The sequence below is a fragment of the Sphaeramia orbicularis genome, chromosome 6 (assembly GCF_902148855.1).
Source record: "Sphaeramia orbicularis chromosome 6, fSphaOr1.1, whole genome shotgun sequence".
Taxonomy (NCBI): domain Eukaryota; kingdom Metazoa; phylum Chordata; class Actinopteri; order Kurtiformes; family Apogonidae; genus Sphaeramia; species Sphaeramia orbicularis.
In genome coordinates, this window is record NC_043962.1 from 16,128,011 (window position 1) to 16,150,675 (window position 22,665).

General features: G+C 36.1%; 1 protein-coding gene across 1 annotated transcript in view; it reads right to left on the reverse strand.

Annotated features, from left to right (window-relative positions):
• The window catches only part of tmtc2b (transmembrane O-mannosyltransferase targeting cadherins 2b), a 288,126-nt gene that overhangs the window by 25,404 nt on the left and 240,057 nt on the right, over positions 1-22,665 (reverse strand). Inside the window, exons 9-10 of the mRNA XM_030136547.1 lie at positions 13,085-13,166; positions 7,160-7,274 (exon numbers count right to left, since the gene is read on the reverse strand). Of these exons, the coding sequence (XP_029992407.1) occupies positions 7,160-7,274; positions 13,085-13,166 (197 nt within the window). The remainder of the gene's footprint in view (positions 1-7,159; positions 7,275-13,084; positions 13,167-22,665) is intronic.

The following is a 22,665-nucleotide window of genomic DNA, read 5'->3' on the forward strand; positions in this document are numbered from 1 at the left end:
TGCCTGAAATTTCTAGTAATTGATAAAACTAAAGAAAAAATTACTAAGAAAAATATATGATGAGTTGAGAGACAATCCGAATCCATAAAAGACAGGACAAACTGTGAAGCTGAAACTGAAGCACTGAGCTTCTGTTTATCTGTCAAATGTTCACTGTGGTCGGTTTCAGATGCTGCAGCTCTTTCATAATTCATAGTTTGAGTTCTTGTTTGTTCAGTATTAATTGTCAGCCTTGTAAATCCAAGCTGGACTGACTGTACATATCCTGAGCAAGGAAAATAAAATTCTCCCCTTGTGCAGTAATGTGTCACAAATGGTTAGTAGAGCTAAATTAACTTGGTTGCTAATTGTGCAACCTTGAGCATTTGTCAGAATTCAAGATGGTGTCCTCCACCATCTTGAATTTTCATCAATTTTCAACTTTTGTTCTCGTTGACAAAGAAAGTCGAGTAATATATCGTTTTGTAGGTTTTCCAGGATGGGGAGTCCATTTCTGAAGTCATTTTTTTTTGGATACAGGTCAAATCAGAGGTCAAATTTTGAATGTGAATTAAATTATAGGAACAGATCGACTTTAACGAGATATTGAAAAGACTGCGTCGACCAAGTGTGCCACAGTTTTGTTTTGTTTTTTTTCAAAACATTAGTTGTCAGTACATGTACCCAGCTCTTCCGAGAGCACCTCCTGTCCTAGCACTGTCAGACATTCCATTTTAAATATTTTAATAAGGTTTTTCCCAGGATTATCACAGATTTTCCCAGGATTATCTCTGGACCTGCTGCGGTGGTCCTGCCTCTCTCCTGCCTTCATCATCATCACTCACTTATCCTCAACTGCCTCCATGTGTCTCCCCCTACTCCCCCCTTCTCCCCCAGTCTCTATCTTTATCGCTCTCTCTTTCTCTCTTTCTTTACTCTCTCTCTTTAACCCCAACTGGTCAAGGCAGACGGCCATCCTCCAGGAGTCTGGGTCTGCTCCAGGTTTCTGCTGTTAAAGGGAAGTTTTTCCTCGCCACTGTCACCAGTCACAAGTGTTTGCTCCTGGAGGATTCTGTTGGGTTTCTGTAAACTGGCTTAGAGTCTGGTTTTGACCAACTCTATATATAAAGTATCATGAGCTAACTTTTTTGTTGTGATCTGGCGCTATATAAATAAAATTTGATTGACTGAGTGATTTGATTAGTTTTCCCCTGTAAGTCGCCTTGGAAAAAAGCGTCTGCCAAATGCATAAACATAAACATAAACATAAACATGTATAAACGAGCAAGGGGAACGTTTGGTTAGACGTCACAATAAAAGGCTTTGTCAGTCTTTGGAAACTGATATTATTCTGATTGCTTGATTTTGACAACGTGTGAATTTGTGTGTGTGTGGGTTTTTTTTTTTTTTTTATGTGAATCAAAATCTGGAAAAATTGACAATAATAAACGATTCCATGTGACTTGTTGCTTACTTATCATTAAGCATGGTGGTATCAGGGTTCTCTTGGTTTGGTAGGTGGATACATTTGTGGTTGACAGGTATACATGTACTTCTGCATCTTGCTTTGCAGGATGAACAATGGAGTCCATAAACATGGTCTGAAATTTGGAAATCCGCAATGCCATAATCATCACTTTCACAGCAAATGGTTAAAAACCTTTTCTCTTCTCTTTTCAATAGTGATCAATAGAGTGATCAGCACCCCATCACCAGTTGCAAAATACTCGCAGGCCAATCGCATTCTGAGAAATGCTCAAGGTTGCACAATTAGCAACCAAGTTAATTTAGCTCTACTAACCATATGTAACACATTTCCATTTATAAAGTTTACTGGTATTAGCATTGCAGGGTCTGTTATGGGAAGTATGAGTGGCAACTTCACTACATTATACAGACTAAATGTTGTTTAAAATTAACAGTTATTTGCAACATAGTATAGCAAACTATTACATGATCAAAAAAAAAAAAAGTCTCCGTTTTGAATGTCTGGGGTTGCCAGAAAATTGTCATGTTAAAATGGGGTCACGAGCCAAAAAAGGTTGGAAACCACTGGTGTAAATGCACGTGTACTTTACTGCAACACACAGTGAAATATTTTTACTAAGATATTTTACTTGACACATTTAGGCACATCTCCATCCGTTGACCATTTACTAGCCTTCCCTGTCCTAAAATCACACTGTAAACTAGTTTGGAAAAACATATAAATTATTATAGAGGCAGAAAGAAATTATTAGTTTGGAAGCGATGGTCAAAAACCAACGGCCCTAGAGGATAATAACAGACATTTGCACATCTGAGGGCTCCTGACTCTCCCTTTAATCTCCTTCTTTCTCCCTGTGTAGATTCACTTTTGTTGCCACCAACTGAGGGCCTTTCCATGTCTGCGTCCAACACAAACACATAAAGAACATGAGCGGTGGAGGAGTGAGACCCCATACCAAGCAGCCAGAGAACAGTTCAGACGAAGCACTGCTTGAACCTCTCCGTCGCTGTAAGGGGTCTAGACCCTGGAAGAGGCTCTTGATACTCTAAACTGTCCCGAGTGGTGGGACTGTGGGTGGTGGAAGGGCTATGCATAAAGCAGCTGCATTAAAATCCTGCATGGAACTGTGATCTTTACCGAGCTCTGGTGAAGCAGCACATGCATTATTAGCCTGAAGGGACCACATCCATGAATTTACATATTTAACCCAGAAGAACCCAGTGTGGCATTGGTGGCAGTTCTAAAAAGACTGATTTATCACCATTTATTGGAATATTATCTTCTGTGTTTTGTGGTTTTTTTTTCTTCAGTGAAAATCATGTATTTTCTGACTTTTTTTTTTTGTTTTTACCTCTGCAAAGTGTAACAGTGGAGGTTATGTTTTCATTGGGGTTTGTCTGTTTGTTTGTCTTTTAGCAAGATAACTCAAAAAGTTATGGACGGATTTGGATGAAATTTTCTGGAAATGTTGATACTGGCACAAGGAACAAATGATTACATTTTGGTGGAGATCGGGGGAGGGCACTGACCTGCCTTGGCGGAGGTCTGCGCTCCACCAAGGAACGGCGGAGGTTACGTTTTCATCTGGGTTTGTCTGTTAGCAAGATAACTCCAAAATTATGGGCGAATCTTGATGAAATTTTCAGGAAATGTTGATACTGGCAGAAGGAACAAATGATTAAATTTTGGTGGTGATTGGGGGGGTGGGCAGGAAGACACTGATCTGCCTTGTCGGAGGTCTGCGCTCCCTGAGTGCTTTTCTAGTTCAAGATTTTTTGCTTAATTCAAGATTCTTTTGCTTAATTCAAGATTTTTCTCATTGCTTAATTCAATTTTTTTTTCCTAATTCCAGATATTTTTTTGCTTAATTACAGATTTTTTTTTTGGCTTAATTACCTTTGCCGTCTGTCTGTCGGTTTGTCTGTTAGCAATATAACTCAAAAAGTTATTGATGGATTTGGATGAAATTTTCTGGAAATGTTGATACTGGCACAAGGAACAAATGATTAAATTTTGGTGGTGATTGGGGGGGTGGGCGGGTAGAGACTGATCTGCCTTGTTGGAGGTCTGCTTTTCTAATTCAAGATGTTTTTGCTTAATTCAAGATTTTTTTCTTCTTTTTTGCTTAAATCAAGCTTTTTTGCTTAATTCAAGATTTTTTTTTTGCTTAATTCAATTTTTTTTCCTAATTCCAGATATTTTTTTGCTAAATTCCAGTTTTTGGTTTTTTTTTGTTTAATTACCCCTGCTGTCTGTTTGTTTATCTGTCTGTTAGCAAGATAACTGAAAAAGTTATGGACAGATTTGGATGAAATTTTCTGGAAATGTTGATACTGGCACAAGGAACAAATGATTAAATTTTGGTGGTGATCGGGGGGGAGAAAGACAACTGATGTGCCTTGGCAGAGGTCTGCACTCTCCGAGTGCTTTTCTTGTTATTGTTGTTTTCATTGTTTTATAAGAACAGGCAACAACACCCACACATCAAAACAATCGCTACCATCCCCCACCCCCCAACCACACACAATAGCACCCACTCCCAGTGCAACAAAATATACTTGACAGACTCAGCTTCATTGTCTATACAGACAAGTCCTTCATAGATTACAAGAAAGGGATCCAGATCTTTGTATTTTTCTACATTTAATTTACTAATCATGTAGATGTTCATAAAAGTTCAGAGCAAAAATAGAGAAAACTGAAGAAAAAGTGACTTTTTCAGCAAAATCTATCATTAGCTGAACATAAACCCAGTGTGTCCATCCACTGTCTCCGATCCAACTCCATGGGTTTTACTGGTGAATCAATGATGTAGAAAATGACAGCATTTTCATGGTAACTACGGAGCCTCTGAAGGCCCAAATGGGTCATATCTGATGACCATGAAAACACAACAAACTGTATTTTACACCAATAATTTACATGTATTGATAGGTTTAATGGATCAGAAGTTATTAAACATTTTATATCAGTTGATGGTTTTAGTTGCCAGTGGCTTTTTGGGTCATTATGGGTTAATATTACTCTTAATTTTAATTTTGTCCACACTTTATTGTTCAAATGTTCTTAATGCTATTATTGCACTTGCAATCATATTGGTCTGTATATTAATCTCAATGGGATATTTTCTGATTAAGTAAAAAATAAAAATAAAAAAACAGAAGTGATTTTAAATGTATAATTCACTGGTATGGTCCCTTTAAACATGACCCTTTACATCTAGCACACATGTCTACAATGTAAACGTCTGGATTCAGCCATAATTAGCTTGAACAAGAAGATTTGTACAATGGGTAATACAGCTTCATTCACTCAATTGGGCTACATACTGTAAGTTGGCACACTGTTGCTGTATTTACAAAATTTCCACTCATGGCTTGTGTTCAGACACACAACAGCTTGTGGGCCGCTAAAGCTTTGCTGCTCAGGCTAATCAGCTGAACCTTGCACTGATCTGGAAGGAGGCTTGGAGAAATGAGCCAGGAATGAGGAGACAGAGTTGGAGAGAGGTAGAGGAAGAGAGAGAGAGAAAAGCATATGAAGACACATAGCTACACAGCACGCTAAGACAAACCAGAAGCTCTTAGGCTGGCACTGCAGTAATAGAAGAGGATTGGGAAGCACGGCCAAGTAAATCACACTGGCTGAAGAGTAGTGTAAGCCCCTGGATAAACCGTGCAGACACAAGACCTCCCTCTCACACACAGCCTCCTTTCTACTCAGCCATGGAAAGTGTGGCCCACCTATTTCATCTGCAAAGACGAAATTGCACATGCACACACACTGTCTGCGCATGTGCTGGGGTGATGGAACCCATTGTATATGAAGGCATTAACTGAAAAGCTGGTTTGTCAATGTGTCAATGTCTGTGGCACAAGTCAACGCTACTTTGGAAGAATCAGATTCAGAAAACTTTATTTATCCCATACGGGTAATTCATTTGCAGCTTACCACAGACATCAGCCCACATCCAAAGTGCAATGTGACAAATAAATCAGTGCACAAATACAAGATAATTGAAAGCAACTACGAATAAATGCATTTCGGCTAAAATTTCCTTAGGGGGTCAAATGAGCGGCCATTTTTGTCCAAAAAAAAAAGTTGTAGAAAATGCATAGAACTGTGTTGAAGTAATGCTAATACATTTGTGCACAGACTACTGATATTATTTGACAGTGGAAGCTCTATTTTCAGAAATATTGGATTTTGAATAGGACGTGTATGTGAAAACTTTTGCTGGTGGACGGATGTGACATTACCCATGATGCTCTGGTCAGTACCAGTACTTTATTAGTAATAAACTTATATACTTACTATTGCTAATTCTCCTCTTATTCATAAATGTTAGTATTGTGGATCTAAAACAATAACAGCTGACACAAAACACAAAATGTGGCAGTGGACGGATGTGACATGGTTGTTACTGCCGAGCATCAGTATGATGCTCAGCAGCCATGTCACCGTTTCCACAAATGATCCCTGTGCAAAAACTAGGATCAGAATTATTTATTGTATAGTTTATCATCATACTAAAGAGTAAATAACAATATAGAATTGTTATTTCTTTATAAAAATGCTTATTATTAGAAAACTGTTGATTTAAAAAGTGATGTGTGACATTCTTAATGTATGTATTGGTGTAACATAAGCAGGATGGATCAGCACCATACTCCATATTGAACCTGTAAAAATAAAACATGTGATATGTAGGATAGAATCTTGTAAGAAAAACTGGGGAATAGAATATTTGTTTTTCAGGTAAGTTCAGTTCAAATATAACTTGGCCATTTGTGACATGAAAATAGAGCATTAATTGTGATGAACTTGGACATTTTTGACCTGAAAACATAGTTCATATGACCAGCAACATGTTGCAACAGAACTGAAATCCTGTACCTTTGTATAACTTGCATTTACCAACACAAAGTTCCTTTGGGGATTCACTTATATTGATTTCTTATGCGCAAAGACAAATAAGACCTCTAAGCAAATTTTAGCTGATATATACAGGGTGAGGAAGCAAAATTTACAATATTTTGAGGCAGGGATTGAAAGACAGTGTATGACCAATTAGTTTATTGAAAGTCATGAGAATTTATTTGCCACAAGAAAATTGACATAATAGAAAATGTTTGTATTCTATGTGTCCTCCTTCTTTCTCAATAACTGCCTTCACACGCTTCCTGAAACTTGCGCAAGTGTTCCTCAAATATTGGGGTGACAACTTCTCCCATTCTTCTTTAATAGTATCTTCCAGACTTTCTGGTAATAGTTTTGCTCATAGTCATTCTCTTCTTTCCATTATAAACAGTCTTTATGGACACTCCAACTATTTTGGAAATCTCCTTTGGTGTGACGAGTGCATTCAGCAAATCACACACTCTTTGACGTTTGCTTTCCTGATTACTCATATGGGCAAAAGTTTGTGAAAAGGTATGGATAATAGTGTTAGGTATGATTATGACATCAATATATGTTTGGTTTCAAAACAATTGACGTAGTGCGTGCTGAGAAAAAAACAACTAAATGTTCATTGTACATTTTGCTTCCCCACCCTGTACATAAAAAAAAAGTCAACCCACCCAACATATTTGAATTGTTAAAATAAGAAAATAAATTTGAGTCACAAAAATATTTTAATCCAAACTGGTGTTGCCTTTTCATTGTCCATTCTTTTGGTCAAACACTCACCTGAGCATGTGGGCTGCACTGAACACCACATCGAACTCTCCGCTGTCGAGACGCGCAGCTTTCTTCGCCATCTCGGCCGCCTCCAGAAGACGCGACTCTTCCAACAAAAACTGACCTAGAAGGAGAGAAGAAAGAAAAAGAGAAGAATATGAATGTTAAAATGAAGCTGAGAGATTCCCACAGTGGGATCTGGAACGTGGAGGTGTTGCCTTTCACCTGGGTCTACCCCTTTAATAAAACACTGAAACAGCAGACACCAGGGCATATTATTACTATCACTGTTTGGCCATCTTTCAGACCCATTTGTCCAGATTAACTAACTCTAATCGATCTGTTTCTTTTAGATGAAACTGTTTCTCACATGACATTTGTGTCTTATTAGGGGTGCGGCTGCTTTTACAGACAACCTTACATGGACCCGCCTAATGAGAGGAGATTACAGAGGCCCGACAAGGACATGAACCCAGGGTGGACCCCATTTGCAGGAGCCAGGTTTAGAGAGGAATTAATACTGTGTTGACTTTGGTTAGCTTCACTACTGTACCAGGATGCTAAACCACCACGTGAACCTTTAGAATATTTTCCTTAATAACTGCGAAAGAAACCAAAGCCATGAGTCCAGGTCTGAGGTGAGAGACCCATTCAATCAAGAGACTTTTGGATGAAGACCGGCTGTGTAATAGCTCCGGGTTAAAAGCGCCTCTGTGGTTATGGATGAAAGCTTTATCAAACATCAAAGAACCCCTGTGAGTAAGGCAGGTCCAGTCCAGTTTAACCCTCAAACAGCCACTGGCAAACACAACCATCTACTACTATAAAATGTTTAAGACCTGTTGAAACACTAATCCTATCAATACATGTAAATAATTAAGGTGACATTCAGGTTCTCAGCTTTTCATGGTCATCAGATATGATCCATTTAGACGTTCAGAGGCTCCGGAGTGAAAGAGGAACATTGATTCAACAGTAAAATCCATGTTATTTGACAAATGATAGTGGTTGGAGACACATGTTTGTATGTTCAACAAGTGGTGCCCATCACAACAAACCCCACCCCTCACATGTATTGTAGCTTATTTTGGCATCAATCCAGCTGATGTCATCATATCAATTGCCTCTATATATGTGCCAAGTTTGAAGTAAATTGAAGCAAAATTGGTGTTTTTATAGACATTTGAAATTTCGCCCATTATAAGTAAATGGGAGAAAAATCAATCTAAAAAATTAATAAAAAAATTGAACTTTGACCTACTTTTCCCAAAATGTAATCAGATCAAATTCTGGGTCACTGGCAATCTATAAACCCAATTTGGTATGAATTCAACCAATAGTTTTGCTGCTACAGACATTTGAAATTTCACCCATTATATGTAAATGGCAAAAAAAAAAAAAAAAAAAAAAATTCATAAAAAATGTAAATGTTGCCCTACTTTTCCGAAAATATAATCACATCTATTCTGGGTCACTGGCAATCTATAAACCCAATTTGGTATGAATTCAACCAATAGTTTTGCTGCTACAGACATATGAAGTGTCGTCGATTATAAGTAAATGGGGGAAAAAAAAGATTTGAAAAATGTATTTAAAAAATGTAAACTTTGACCTACTTTGCCCAAAATGTAACCACATCTTTTCTGGGTCACTGGCAATCTATAAACCCAATATGGTACGAATTCAACCAATAGTTTTTCTGCTACAATGTTAACAAACAAACAAACAAACCGAACCAAAAACAATACCCCCTGCCTCTCCTTTGGGGGACGGGGTAATTATTATGGATATCTTTGCTGAAAAAGTCACTTTTTCTTTGGTTTTATCCGTTTTTGATATAATAACCTTTAACTTTTCTCTGAGCTTTTATGAACATCCACATGATCAGTAAAATAAATATAGGAAATTATCTGATTTCACTAAAAAAATGCTAAATACAGAGGATAATATTAGAATAAATCACTTAAGAAATGTTAAATAGAGAGAAAAAAATGTTTGGGAGCTGCCACAAATGTAGCACTGGGTCTTTATGGGTTAAATGTTGAAAAATACCAGATTTTCACGGAAAAAACTCAAAAAACAGAGGATAATATTACAATAAATGGTACAAAAAAATCACTTCGGAAATGTTAAATAGAGAGAAAAATTTATTTGGGAGCTGCCACAAAAGTAGCACTGGGTCTTTATGGGTTAAAAGCAAGAAAAGATCATTTTCAGTGCACATTTTATGCCTTTATTTGATGCTGGTTGTGGAGTTGGAAAAGAAATGTGGGGAAACAGAGTAAGGCAATGACATGGTTTAAATTGCCGGCTTCTCAGGGCATCAGTACTCAGGTGATATGCTGGTATCAGGTCTCCCCAACTGATCTCATCTTTAAAAGGGTTCTTAACCTTTAAAGGTGAAACCCTGGATTCACGGTTTTGAAACCAACTGCAGAAATCTGCCATTAACCTATCGATCAGTTAAAATGTCACAGCAGGTGCAGAGACAGCCGGGTAAGCCATCAACTCACAAAAAGCATCATAACATGTTGTGTCAGATTGACAGTGACAGACCATAGAAGGCTGCAGAGACTTTCAACAAGTAATCAATTTGACTGGTTATATGAATGTATTCTTATAATTTACTATTGTTATCTTAGATGCAACACTGAAACTTAAAGTCATGTGAGACTGAGATGGAAATGGACGCTTCTATAAAAACAGGACAGAGGGGCTAAAAATTCAAACCAGATATACAGGGTGGGGAAGCAAAATTTACAATATTTTGAGGCAGGGATTGAAAGACAGTGTATGACCAATTAGTTTATTGAAAGTCATGAGAATTTATTTGCCACAAGAAAACTGACATAATAGAAAATGTTTTTATTCTATGTGTCCTTTCTCAATAACTGCCTTCACACACTTCCTGAAACTTGAGCAAGTGTTCCTCAAATATTGGGGTGACAACTTCTCCCATTCTTCTTTAATAGTATCTTCCAGACTTTCTGGTAATAGTTTTGCTCATAGTCATTCTCTTCTTTCCATTATAAACAGTCTTAATGGACACTCCAACTATTTTTGAAATCTCCTTTGGTGTGACGAGTGCATTCAGCAAATCACACACTCTTTGACGTTTGCTTTCCTGATTACTCATATGGGCAAAAGTTTCTGAAAAGGTATGGATAATAGTGTTAGGTATGATTATGACATCAATATATGTTTGGTTTCAAAACAATTGACGTAGTGCCTGCTGAGAAAAAACAACTAAATGTTCATTGTAAATTTTGCTTCCCCACCCTGTAGACTGTTAGGAAGCAAGTTTGGAAGCACTTTGGGTCTATTTTAAAGATAAATATTTACTGAGATAAAAGAGAAACTATTTATCAGATAAAACACATTTTTTTAAATATTATTTTACATTATATTTTATACAAAAATCTGCATGTAACATGGTCAAAAGGACATGAAAATTACACGCTACTGTTTTTTTTTTTCCCAAATATCTTTTCATTCTCTCACCGGTACATTTTGGGAATTGAACTAATTATACAAGACAGAGTGTTTCACAAAAAATGACCGCTGTTGCAAAATCACTCACGATTTATTTGTGTTTAAATGGGCAGGTTCTGCATGTAACGCAAGTGGACACGCGAAACCTGGAATGAGACTGAGATTTATGAAAAACCTGCATGTCTAGAGTAGAAAAACCACTAGGATCCTTAAATTTAACATAGCGTCTTTATTTATAGCAGTATATAAGACTATTTCAAGCCATGTTTTCCAGATCAAATGCACTGACACCTAGGTGGCTTTAATGTCCCAATTTTGGTCCTATTTTTGGCCCCAATATTTGATTAAAAATTTGTTAATTTTGGGATGGCTCAGAGCAAGAGTGTAATTGTTTTTTCATTTATCTGAGGTCATCATTAGGTACATCCTGGGGAGAAATATGTCTATGTTTCTCTTTTATTATTGGGTCTAAAAAGCTGGCAAAGCACCAGGAACCAAAATGAACCCAATTTCACAGAAGCACCCAAATACAAACAGAAACGCTGAAAATGTCACGTTCCAAAGAGTGAAAGAAAACAATATGAGGAAATCTTCACTTATTTGATCCTCTACAAACCACAACCCTTTGGCTGATTGGAGGAAGACATGGCAAAAGGGTCAGCCAACAACACTGCTTATCCAAACAACTTGCCTTTGTACAGGTTCCGGCCTTTGTGCATGTGAATGTGTCTTAAAAAACAAAATTTAACATGCTCTAAGTCAGAACATTTATTTATGTATTTATTTATAGGTGTGTGTTTTGGCATGAATTGATACAAATCACAATATGATATATAACAATATATCATGATACTGTTACAAAGGCAATTTTTTGTTTATTTCTTCTTTTTTTTTGAATGATTATTTCCTTGAAGAATTAAATTACACAAGAAATATGCACAAATACTAAACTCACTTTCATTTAATCACAACAGGATCTAATGCTATATCACAAAATGTTCCTGTGTTCAAACTTAAATTATGTTTTACAGACGTTACAGATTAAGATCCTGCTCAAATGTTCATATTCTATTAGTTCAGAACTGACATCAGAACGTTATTTTTGTGCGATCCCAACAAAGGAACTAACATTATTTAATAAGAGTGTTAAATAATAATCCAATCCAACTTCATTTGTAAAGCACTTTAAAACAACCACAATGGACCAAAGTGCTGTACAGAAAAAATAAATAAATACCAAAATAACAGAGTAAAATACAAGAATAGATTAAAAGACATAGAACTGTAAAAAAAAAACAACAAAAAAAAACAAATAAATAAAAATACAGAACACCAGATAAATATAAACATAAATAATAAATAATATATAAGCAAAAAATAGAAACAAAAAATAGAAACAAAAAAACAAAAATGAACCTCCACAATATCTGCATTTGAATAAATACCTAAATATCTTCTAATCTGGTATAGGCCTATTTTGTTCATTGTTCTGGCTTCAAGTCAAGAGACAGGAGTGAGTATTTTAAATGTTATTGTGTTAAGTTATTTGATGATGAGAATGGGGGTGTAATTAAGTAAGTTTTTCTTCTTCCCACTCCTTTTCGAGTGTAGATGAAGGATTTTTTTTTTTTTGAATTTTGAATTTGCATGTATTCTGTAAATGCTCGAAATAAACAAACTTGACAAATGATACCTAAAAATATCCATGCATAACTTTTTAATATCGATACAGGGTGGGGAAGCAAAATTTACAATGAACATTTAGTTGTTTTTTCTCAGCAGGCACTACGTCAATTGTTTTGAAACCAAACATATATTGATGTCATAATCATACCTACCACTATTATCCATACCTTTTCAGAAACTTTTGCCCATATGAGTAATCAGGAAAGCAAACGTCAAAGAGTGTGTGATTTGCTGAATGCACTCGTCACACCAAAGGAGATTTCAAAAATAGTTGGAGTGTCCATAAAGACTGTTTATAATGGAAAGAAGAGAATGACTATGAGCAAAACTATTACCAGAAAGTCTGGAAGATACTATTAAAGAAGAATGGGAGAAGTTGTCACCCCAATATTTGAGGAACACTTGCGCAAGTTTCAGGAAGCGTGTGAAGGCAGTTATTGAGAAAGAAGGAGGACACATAGAATAAAAACATTTTCTATTATGTCAGTTTTCTTGTGGCAAATAAATTCTCATGACTTTCAATAAACTAATTGGTCATACACTGTCTTTCAATCCCTGCCTCAAAATATTGTAAATTTTGCTTCCCCACCCTGTACAGTAAGGTGAAATATCGCAATATATTGCAGAAGCGATATTTTCTTACACCCCTATTTATTTAACGTTTATTTAACCAGGTAAGTTAGTTGAGAACTGACTCTCATGTCAAAATCTCAAAATTCAAATAAAACATTCTTATGAAAGTAAAACTCTACTTACCATAATGCATATAGCAGTTGCCTTTTGTGGGATCGAGCTGGATGGCCTTCAGGAAGTACCTCTCTGCTTCTGTTTTCTGCCCCTGAGAGAGATGGATTAAACTCAGTGTTGTTATTATTTCAACTACTCCTCTAAACTACTCATTATAAAAACACCACACACTGCTCAACAGCCCAAATACCTTTGTGTATACCTAATGTCCCTCTCCAAACCACAGCCCTACTTTAACAATAAATCTTAATAAATAGACATAAAACACATGTACCGCAAGTGTTATTCTTTCAAGCTCATGTGTCGTCCTGTCAAAGTACACAGTGTCATGCTTGGCACAGCGGACTACAGACAGGGCAAAGGCTCATTCATTACACACTTTTATCTGTGCAAATAACACTTCCAGAGCATAACCACAGAACGCCGGTGTGTGTGGCCCGACCGCTATGAAACATGACAGAGAGAGGGGGAAAAGGAGAACAGGACGGTGGAAAGAAGAGGAGAAAGGAGACAGAAAAAGACGGTGAGCGTGCTTATGCGCCTATAGGTTAACAAAAGCAAACATGGGTGAGTGACATGCACACAGCGAGGTTTCCATCTCTGTGCACAATGTTGTTTTAGCCTTAAGAGAGAAAGATCCACCCCTGTGTGGTTGAGTAGAGCGGGGAACAACCCTGAAGCCATGCACATCGCACAAACTCCCTCAAGTCCTTTTAGACTGTGACACGCAACCAATCACACCTCAAAGAGAGCGGAGCAGCTGGCCAATGGGAGTGCCAGCTGGGACTGGGGTACGTCCCTGCACTCGGTTGGGCACCAGATGTCATCTGATCAACAATTAACCATGTGTACTCATCTATAAAAGCTGATGTTTTAACATTAACAATACAACAATTAGTGTGGGTTTCACTCTAGAACAGGGGTCTCAAACATGTGGCCCGGGGGCCAAATCCGGCCCACCAAAGGGTCCAGTGGATGAATTGATGATGGATTTGGATGAATTTGTGAAATGCAAAAATTACACAAAGATATTAACAATCCTTTTATTTCAGGTTCCACAATCAGACCAATTCAATCTCAAGTGGGCAGGATTCAGTAGAATACGATCATAATAACATATAAATAATGACAACTCCAAATTGTTCTCTTTGTAAATGTACATATTTTCCTTGTATTTACATGAAAACAAAGTATACAGGGTGGGGAAGCAAAATTTACAATGAACATTTAATTGTTTTTTCTCAGCGGGCACTACGTCCATTGTTTTGAAACCAAACATACAGTCTACTCTTGTTAAACCGCCCGCCGTTATACCGCCACTTTCGCTCACCGCCGACCAAAACCATTGCACAAAAATCCCCAATGCATTATTTCATTAGCTACCGCCATTTCCGCCTATCACCATCCGCCAGCCCAGTTCCATGCACAAACAACACTTATACCATTGATTTCCCGACCGTTATACCGCCAGCGTGATTGCCATCGAGTACACATAAATTTTAACAATGCACTGAAACAAACGCGCCAGACGCTGATCGCGACAAGCTCCGAGTAGGTCTACGGAACGGCCACCGTTCATTTATCGCAGAACACTCAGTAGGTCAGGATGTCGGGAAGAGGACGTGGGATTAAGCCAAAGCCTCAAGATGATGGGGTGTCATTTCCCGACACGGTATAATAATGCTTAAGATGTTTCCCCACTTTAAATGATCCCTTACAACATAACAGAATCAAGATTTATTTAGAAACGCAATTAGAACGGGTTAACGGAGGCAGCATAGACATCATATAGTAAAGACATGCACATTATGGACGCAACCCGTTGTAACGTCATTTTCGCTATACCGCCAATTTGGCCGTGAACGGAAGTTGGCGGTATAACGAGAGTAGACTGTAGTATTAAAGAAGAATGGGAGAAGTTGTCACCCCAATATTTGAGGAACACTTGCGCAAGTTTTAGGAAGTGTGTGAAGACAGTTATTGAGAAAGAAGGAGGACACATAGAATAAAAACATTTTCTATTATGTCAATTTTCTTGTGGCAAATAAATTCTCATGACTTTCAATAAACTAATTGGTCATACACTGTCTTTCAATCCCTGCCTCAAAATATTGTAAATTTTGCTTCCCCACCCTGTAATGTCACAAAAAATCTGAATAACTTGAACAAATATGAACAACCTGAAATGTCTTAAGAGAAGTAAGCACAATTTTAACAAGACCACCTTTTAGTAAATATTTTAAGTATTTGCAGATCCACTGTGATCTGTAAGTTATAATGTACATGTGTAAATGATAAACTGAGGCATAATATTGTTAAAATTACACTTATTTTTTCAGTTTGTTCTTGTTATTCACATTGTCTGACAGGATAGTTTGTAGATCTAAACCTTCTCATAATATAATTGTACTTTTTTCACTCTTAAACATAGAGAAAAGTTTGGAGTTGACATTATTTATATATTATTATGTTATTATTTTACTGGTTTGGCCCACTGCAGATCAAAGTTAGCTGAATGTGGCCCCTGAACTAAAATGAGTTTGACACCCCTGCTATAGAACAGGGGTGTCAAACTCATTTTAGTTCAGTTCCACATACAGCCTAATATGATCTAAAGTGGGCCGGACCAGTAAAATAATATAAATAACAGGATAAAAACGTATAAATAATGTCAACTCCAAAGTATTCTCTGTTTTTGAGTAAAAAAAAAAAAGTCAAATTCCGTAATGAAAATGTTTACATCTACAAACTGTACTCGAACATAACATGAACAAATATGAACAACCTGAAAATTCTAAAGAAAAATAAGTGCAATTTTAACAATATTACGCCTCAGTTTATCATTTACACATGTACATTATAACTTACAGATCACAGTGGATCTACAAATGCACCAAACATTTAATAACAGGTAGAATAGTATTAAAATTCTACATACTTCTCTTAAGACGTTTCAGGTTCACATTTTTTGTAAAAGCGCTAGTCTAAGTGTAAACATTTTTGTGTTTGACTTTTTTTTTAACACTAAAACAAAGAGGAAAAAATGTGTTTTTCATTATTTATAGGTTATTATGATAGTATTCTACTGGTCTGACCCAATTTAGGTTGAATTGACCTAAAATAATTTTTACATCCATGATTGTTAATATATTTTTGTTTTGTTTTTTTTTCCTGCATCAAGTCTATTTAGTTTTTTAATGCCTCTGGACATCAAATTTAATGCTTTTTAATGCCATTTAAGGCCTTAATTTTCACAAAATCTATTTAATGTCTTTTAATGCTTTTTAATGACCCGCAGAAACCCTGTCTTTAGGATTAGTTTGTATGGAGTATACCGAGAATAAATTAAAGTTTCTGTGTGTTCCCAGAACTACAAAGAAATAACAGAAATGCACAAGAAAACAGTGACTATTGTCAGTATTTTGTTGTGCAACAAAAATCGATTGGTATGTGAAGGCTTATACAGATGAATACCTTCAGTGTCATAAAGTACAAAGTAGTCGACTTTTACGACTTATCTTTATTTATTTATTTATTTATTTTTTTTAGAACTTTATCATTTTTCCATATCAACATTATTGACATCATTAAAGCATTTCTTACAAAACTTGTGAACTTGCCCCCCATAAACACTCATGTATCAAACGGGCAAACAGAACACTAAAAGAAGAAAAAATATATATATATTACCTCTATTTTTGGATTCATTTGGAGTGTAGTCTAGATTTTTACAACTGCATAACATCAGAATGACTTTATGGTTGTGATAATAACAGAAAAATGTGCAAAAAAATTAAAAGTGTTATTCATTTTTATATGTTTTTTGATGGAATCATTTGAAAAAGGCCCAAATGTGGTCCCAGAGCCACAGGTTGCCCACCTCCTGCTCTAGAAAATAATACTTTTGCATGAATAATACATATATTATTAAACTGGAATGTTACCAAGTCCATAAAACTTGAGTTAAAATGCTGAAACATCACAAAAGATTAAGAAGTATTTAATAAAAAATGTCATAAACTAGGAATAATAACATGTATATTTCACACATGTGGTAAAATACAGCAAATTATTCCAGTTTAGTTCAACAGAAGAATGGGCTCAGATCCAATGAGTACAGAGTAGCATTAATGACTGTATACTCAGTCGAGCATATACATTGTCAGTGAGCTGTAAATTCAATACATACATAATTTTCTAATGTAAATATATGTGCTTGGTTTCCCTTAATGCCGAGTTAAATCAAGCCAGTACTAAGTATATGTTTAATATAGCCCACGGTGTCCAAGTAGCGATCATCAATCCAGTCTGAAAAGCATCATTTCTGTGTATTTTTATTCGCCTGTTCACAGATGGTGGAATGTGGAGGTCTGAGGGCCAGCTGGATTTAGAATAATAAAGCTCTATCTGTTTGTTAAACCTGAGAATTAAGCTTTCACATGTTTGAAATGAGCTGCAGTTGTGAGAGGATGAAAGATCTGGATTATGACACGTCGAAGTAGATTCACGCTTCGACTTGGGCCAGAGTCTACAAAACGGTGAGTTACAACCTCGAACAATAACAAGCGGCTCATTTCCCATTAGCCGTTTCAAAAGAGATGTTATTGCTGCCCTCATTAATCCCTAGTGAAGCCATTTGTTACACTTTTTGATCTTATTTTACTATTGAACTACATACAAAGGGAGGCCGGACTCTGTATTAACTCATTTAACTCATTTGTATGTCACATGTCATGTCTTTGTGCAGATACTGAATCCGTGTATCATTCGTTCTTTTTGTATTTAACTGAGAATACACAATTGGAAAACGAAAAAAAAGGACTCGTTATTTCATTATTCAGAAGTGTGAAGTGCAGCAGCCCAGAGATGCAACAGCCCAAATAAGTATCCACTGTAAGAAAAAAAAAGAGAACAGCCCAAAAAAGTATCCACTGTAAGAAAAAAAAGAGAACAGCCCAAAAAAGTATCCACTGTAAGAAAAAAAAGAGAACAGCCCAAAAAAGTATCCACTATAAGAAGAAAAAGAGAACAGGCCAAAAAAGTATCCACTATAAGGAAAAAAAGAGAACAGCTTAAAAAAGTATCCACTATAAGAAAAAAAAGAGAACAGGCCAAAAAAGTATCCACTATAAGAAGAAAAAGAGAACAGGCCAAAAAAGTATCCACTATAAGAAAAAAAAGAGAATAGCTTAAAAAAGTATCCACTATAAGAAAAAAAAAGAAAACAGCTTAAAAAAAGTATCCACTGTAAGAAAAAAAGAGAACAGCTTAAAGAAAGTATCCACTATAAGAAAAAAAAGAGAACAGCCCAAAAAAGTATCCACTATAAGAAAAAAAAGAGAACAGCTTAAAAAAAGTATCCACTATAAGAAAAAAAAGAGAACAGCCCAAAAAAGTATCCACTATAAGAAAAAAAAGAGAACAACTTAAAAAAAAGTATCCACTGCAAGAAAAAAAAGAGAACAGCCCAAAAAAGTATCCACTATAAGAAAAAAAAGAGAACAGCCCAAAAAAGTATCCACTATAAGAAAAAAAAAAAGAGAACAGCCCAAAAAAGTACCCACTATAAGAAAAAAAAAGAGAACAACTTAAAAAACAGTATCCACTATAAGAAAAAAAAGAGAACAGGCCAAAAAAGTATCCACTGTAAGAAAAAGAACGGCCCAAAAAAGTATCCACTGTAAGAAAAAAAAGAGAACAGGCCAAAAAATTATGTGTGTGTTATGTTTTCATTGGAGTTTGTCTGTTTGTTTGTTTGTTAGCAAGATAACTCAAAAAGTTATGGACGGATTTTGATGAATTTTTCAGGAAATGTTGATACTGGCACAAGGAACAAATGATTAAATTTTGGTGGTGATGGGGGGGGGGGGGTTGTTTGTTTGTTTGTCTGTCTGTTAGCAAGATAACTCAAAATCTTATGGACGGATGTTGATGAAATTTTCAGGAAATCAAAAGTCTGCGCTCTCCGAGTGCTTTTCTAGTTTGTATATGGTTTTTTTTTACATGTGTTTCTTCACACCTCAACACTGTAACTCAAATACAGTAAAACTAATGTACAGTATAATATATATACTGTATAGTGTATAGTCATTATTTAACCCATAAAGACCCAATGCTACTTTTGTGTCTGTTCCCAAATTAATTTTTCTCTCTATTTACCCTTTCTTAAATGATATATCATCTTTTTTTTTTTATAATATCCTCTGTCTTTTGCATGTTTCACTGTAAATATATACATATTACAATGTAAAACCCACTGTAAATCATATAAACATATATTTTAATAGACCAGATCTACACATCCACTCACTGTATAAAAACTCTAATTTGCACTCTGTACATATTACATTACAAACACACAGTACATTTCCACCCATAGTTGTCTCTGTCTCTAGTGGACTGTTTGTCTATGTCACAGGTGTCAAACTCCGGTCCTTGAGGGCCGCTATCCTGCATGTTTTAGATATTTCCCTCTTCCAGCACACCTGGTTCAATTAATGATCAGCTCATCATTATGCTCTGCAGAAGCCTGATAATGATGCAATGGCTGCCAGGTGTGATGGAAGAGGGAAATATCTAAAACATGCAGGATACCGGCCCTCGAGGACCGGAGTGTGACACCCCTGGTCTATGTTGTGTCTATAGGTCCACATGTTGTCTGGGTTCATGTCGGAACTGAATGTTATGAGCAATGTAAAACCGAAGCCAAATTCCTTGTATGTGTTCACATACTTGGCCAATAAAGCTGATTCTGATTCTAAATCAAATATTTTCCTATATTTAACCCTTTCATGCATAGTGGTCACTACAGTGGACAGCTGTTCAAAGCTGTTCTCTTATATATTTATGGATTTTGTTGTTTTAGTTCCATATCAGCCAACACAGTGGATACGCTTATGCATCATCCCATACACTGTTACTCACACCATTACTGTAAATTTGCTGATCTAGATAAACCTGATCTGCAGAAACATGTTTGAGTGTAAAAAAAAAAAAAAGCTAATCGTTATTAGACTGTGATTAACTATTTTGTTTTTTAAACAAAATGGTTGTTTTTTTTGTGCAAATTATCTCCATGCAGGTATGTTAAAATGTGAAAAAACATCAGATTAGCAGCATTAAAAAGGTTTTTTATTTCATAGTTTTCATGCAGTACATCAGTAAATATATATTTCTTTGCTTCTTTAGCTGAGTGGACATTTTTGCAACTCCATGAAAAATAGGCTCATAAAAATTTTCCTTTTTTTTTTCATGCCTAAAGAGGAATAAAATCACTCAGGTAAAATATCTTGATTAAGGTTCTCATAATTAATGCATGAAAGGGTTAATTTCGATGTTCACAAAAACTCAAAGTAAACTGTAAGGTTATTATATCAAAACAGAATTCTGAAGAAAAAGTGACTTTTCTGCAAAATCTATCATTAACTGAACATAAAACAAGTGCCTCCATCCACTTTCATTTATTAAACTCCATGGGTTTTACTGGTGAATCAATATTGTAGAAGATGACAGTGTTTCCACGGTAACTACAGAGCCTCTCAACGTCCAAATGGCTCATATCTGATGACCACGAAAAGACGATAAACTGCATTTTACACAGCTGCTAAACATGTATTGACAGGATTAATGGTTCTACGGGTATTAAACATTCTAGATCAGTCGATGCTTTTGTCATCGGTGGATGCTTGGGTCTGTTCGACGACTGCAACTGATCAAGAATGCTGCTGCTCGAGTCCTCACTAAGACCAAGAGAGTGGATCACATCAGTCCAGTTCTGAGGTCTCTACACTGGCTCCCTGTCTCTCAGAGAATAGACTTCAAAATTCTCTTGCTAGCATATAAAGGACTGAATGGTTCAGGCCCAAAATCCATCAGAGACCTTCTAGTCCAGTATGAACCATCCAGACCACTCAGGTCATCTGGTGCAGGTCTGCTCTGTGTTCCCAAAGTCAGAACTAAACATGGAGAATCAGCGTTCAGTTTCTATGCTTCATATATCTGGAAGAAACTACCAGAAAATATCAGATCTGCTGAGAGTCTGAGTTCTTTTAAGTCCAGGTTAAAGACTCACCTGTTCACTGCTGCCTTTGACTAAAAGGCTTTTGACTTTTTAAACTTTATATTCTCTTTGAAACTCTGCACTGCAACTTCTACTTTAACTCTTTCATGCATGAATTAATAGAACCTTATATCAAGATTTTTTTCCTGGGTGTTTTTATTCCTCTTTAGGCATGAAAAAAAAAAACAAAAACAATGCGATTGAGTTTTTTTATGAACCTATTTTTCATGAGTGACAAAAATGTGTACTCAGCTGGACACCATGCAATTAACTTTAGAAGCACAGAAACATATATTTACTGATATACTGTCTGAAAACTATGAAATAAAAACATTTTTAGTGCTGTTAATCTGATGTTTTCTCACATTCTAACATACCTGTATGGTGATAATATGCAAAAAAAGAAACCCAAAAAAAACACATAAAACACTTTTTGCTAAAAAAAACAAAAACAAATCAAAACTAGAAGCACTCGGAGAGCGCAGACCTCCACCAAGGCTGATCAGTGGCCCCCTCTGTGGGCCCCCCCCCCACGCCAAGGAGGTTATGTTTTTGCCAGGGTTTGTTTGTTTGTTTGTTTGTTTGTTTGTCTGTCTTTTTGTCTGTCCGTTAGTGTGCAACATAACTCAAAAAGTTATGGACAGATTTTGATGAAATTTTCAGGGTTTGTAGGAAATGGTCCCCCCCGTGGGCCCCCCCACCCCCGATCACCACCAAAATTTAATCATTTCTTCCTTATCCCATTTCCAACAAACCCTGAAAATTTCATCCAAATCTGTCCATAACTTTTTGAGTTATGTTGCACACTAACGGACAGACAAACAAACAAACAAACAGACAAACAAACCCTGGCAAAAACATAACCTCCTTGGCGGAGGTAACAGTTATAGTCTGATAACAATTAACAATTTTTTTTACATTCAAACATGTTAGTGCAGATCAGGTTTATCAAGAACAGAAAAGTTACAGTAATGGTATGAATGTCAATGTATGGGATGATGCATACGCTTCCACTGTGTTGGCTGATATGAAACTAAAACAACAAAATCCATGAAAATACAAGAAAACACCTTTAAACAGCTGTCCACTGTAGTGACCACTATGCATGAAAGGATTAATATGTGTGTTTTTATTTTATTCTATTTTTTTTTAATTTTATTTTATGTGTTGTTTTATTACTCGCTGTTTTTAATCACTTTTACATGTTTCTTTTATAATGTTTTAAATGTGTTTCTTTTTGTTTCTTTTATTTCAATGTCCTGTGTGAAGCACCTTGAATTGCCTTGTTGCTGAAATGTGCTATACAAATAAAGTTGCCTTGCCTTGCCTTTATGGGTTAATATGTTTTGTTTAGTTCAATGGCACACAATCCAAGTATGTGAACTCTGTGGCAAAAATCACATATAAAAGCAAAAACTAAGATGCTAACGGTGCTTTTACTCCCCATGTCTACGTCTAGTCAGCTCAATGCCCCGATCCAATATCCTCCTGGTTTTATCACACATGCTGAGCTTACTGGTGTGCGCCTCAT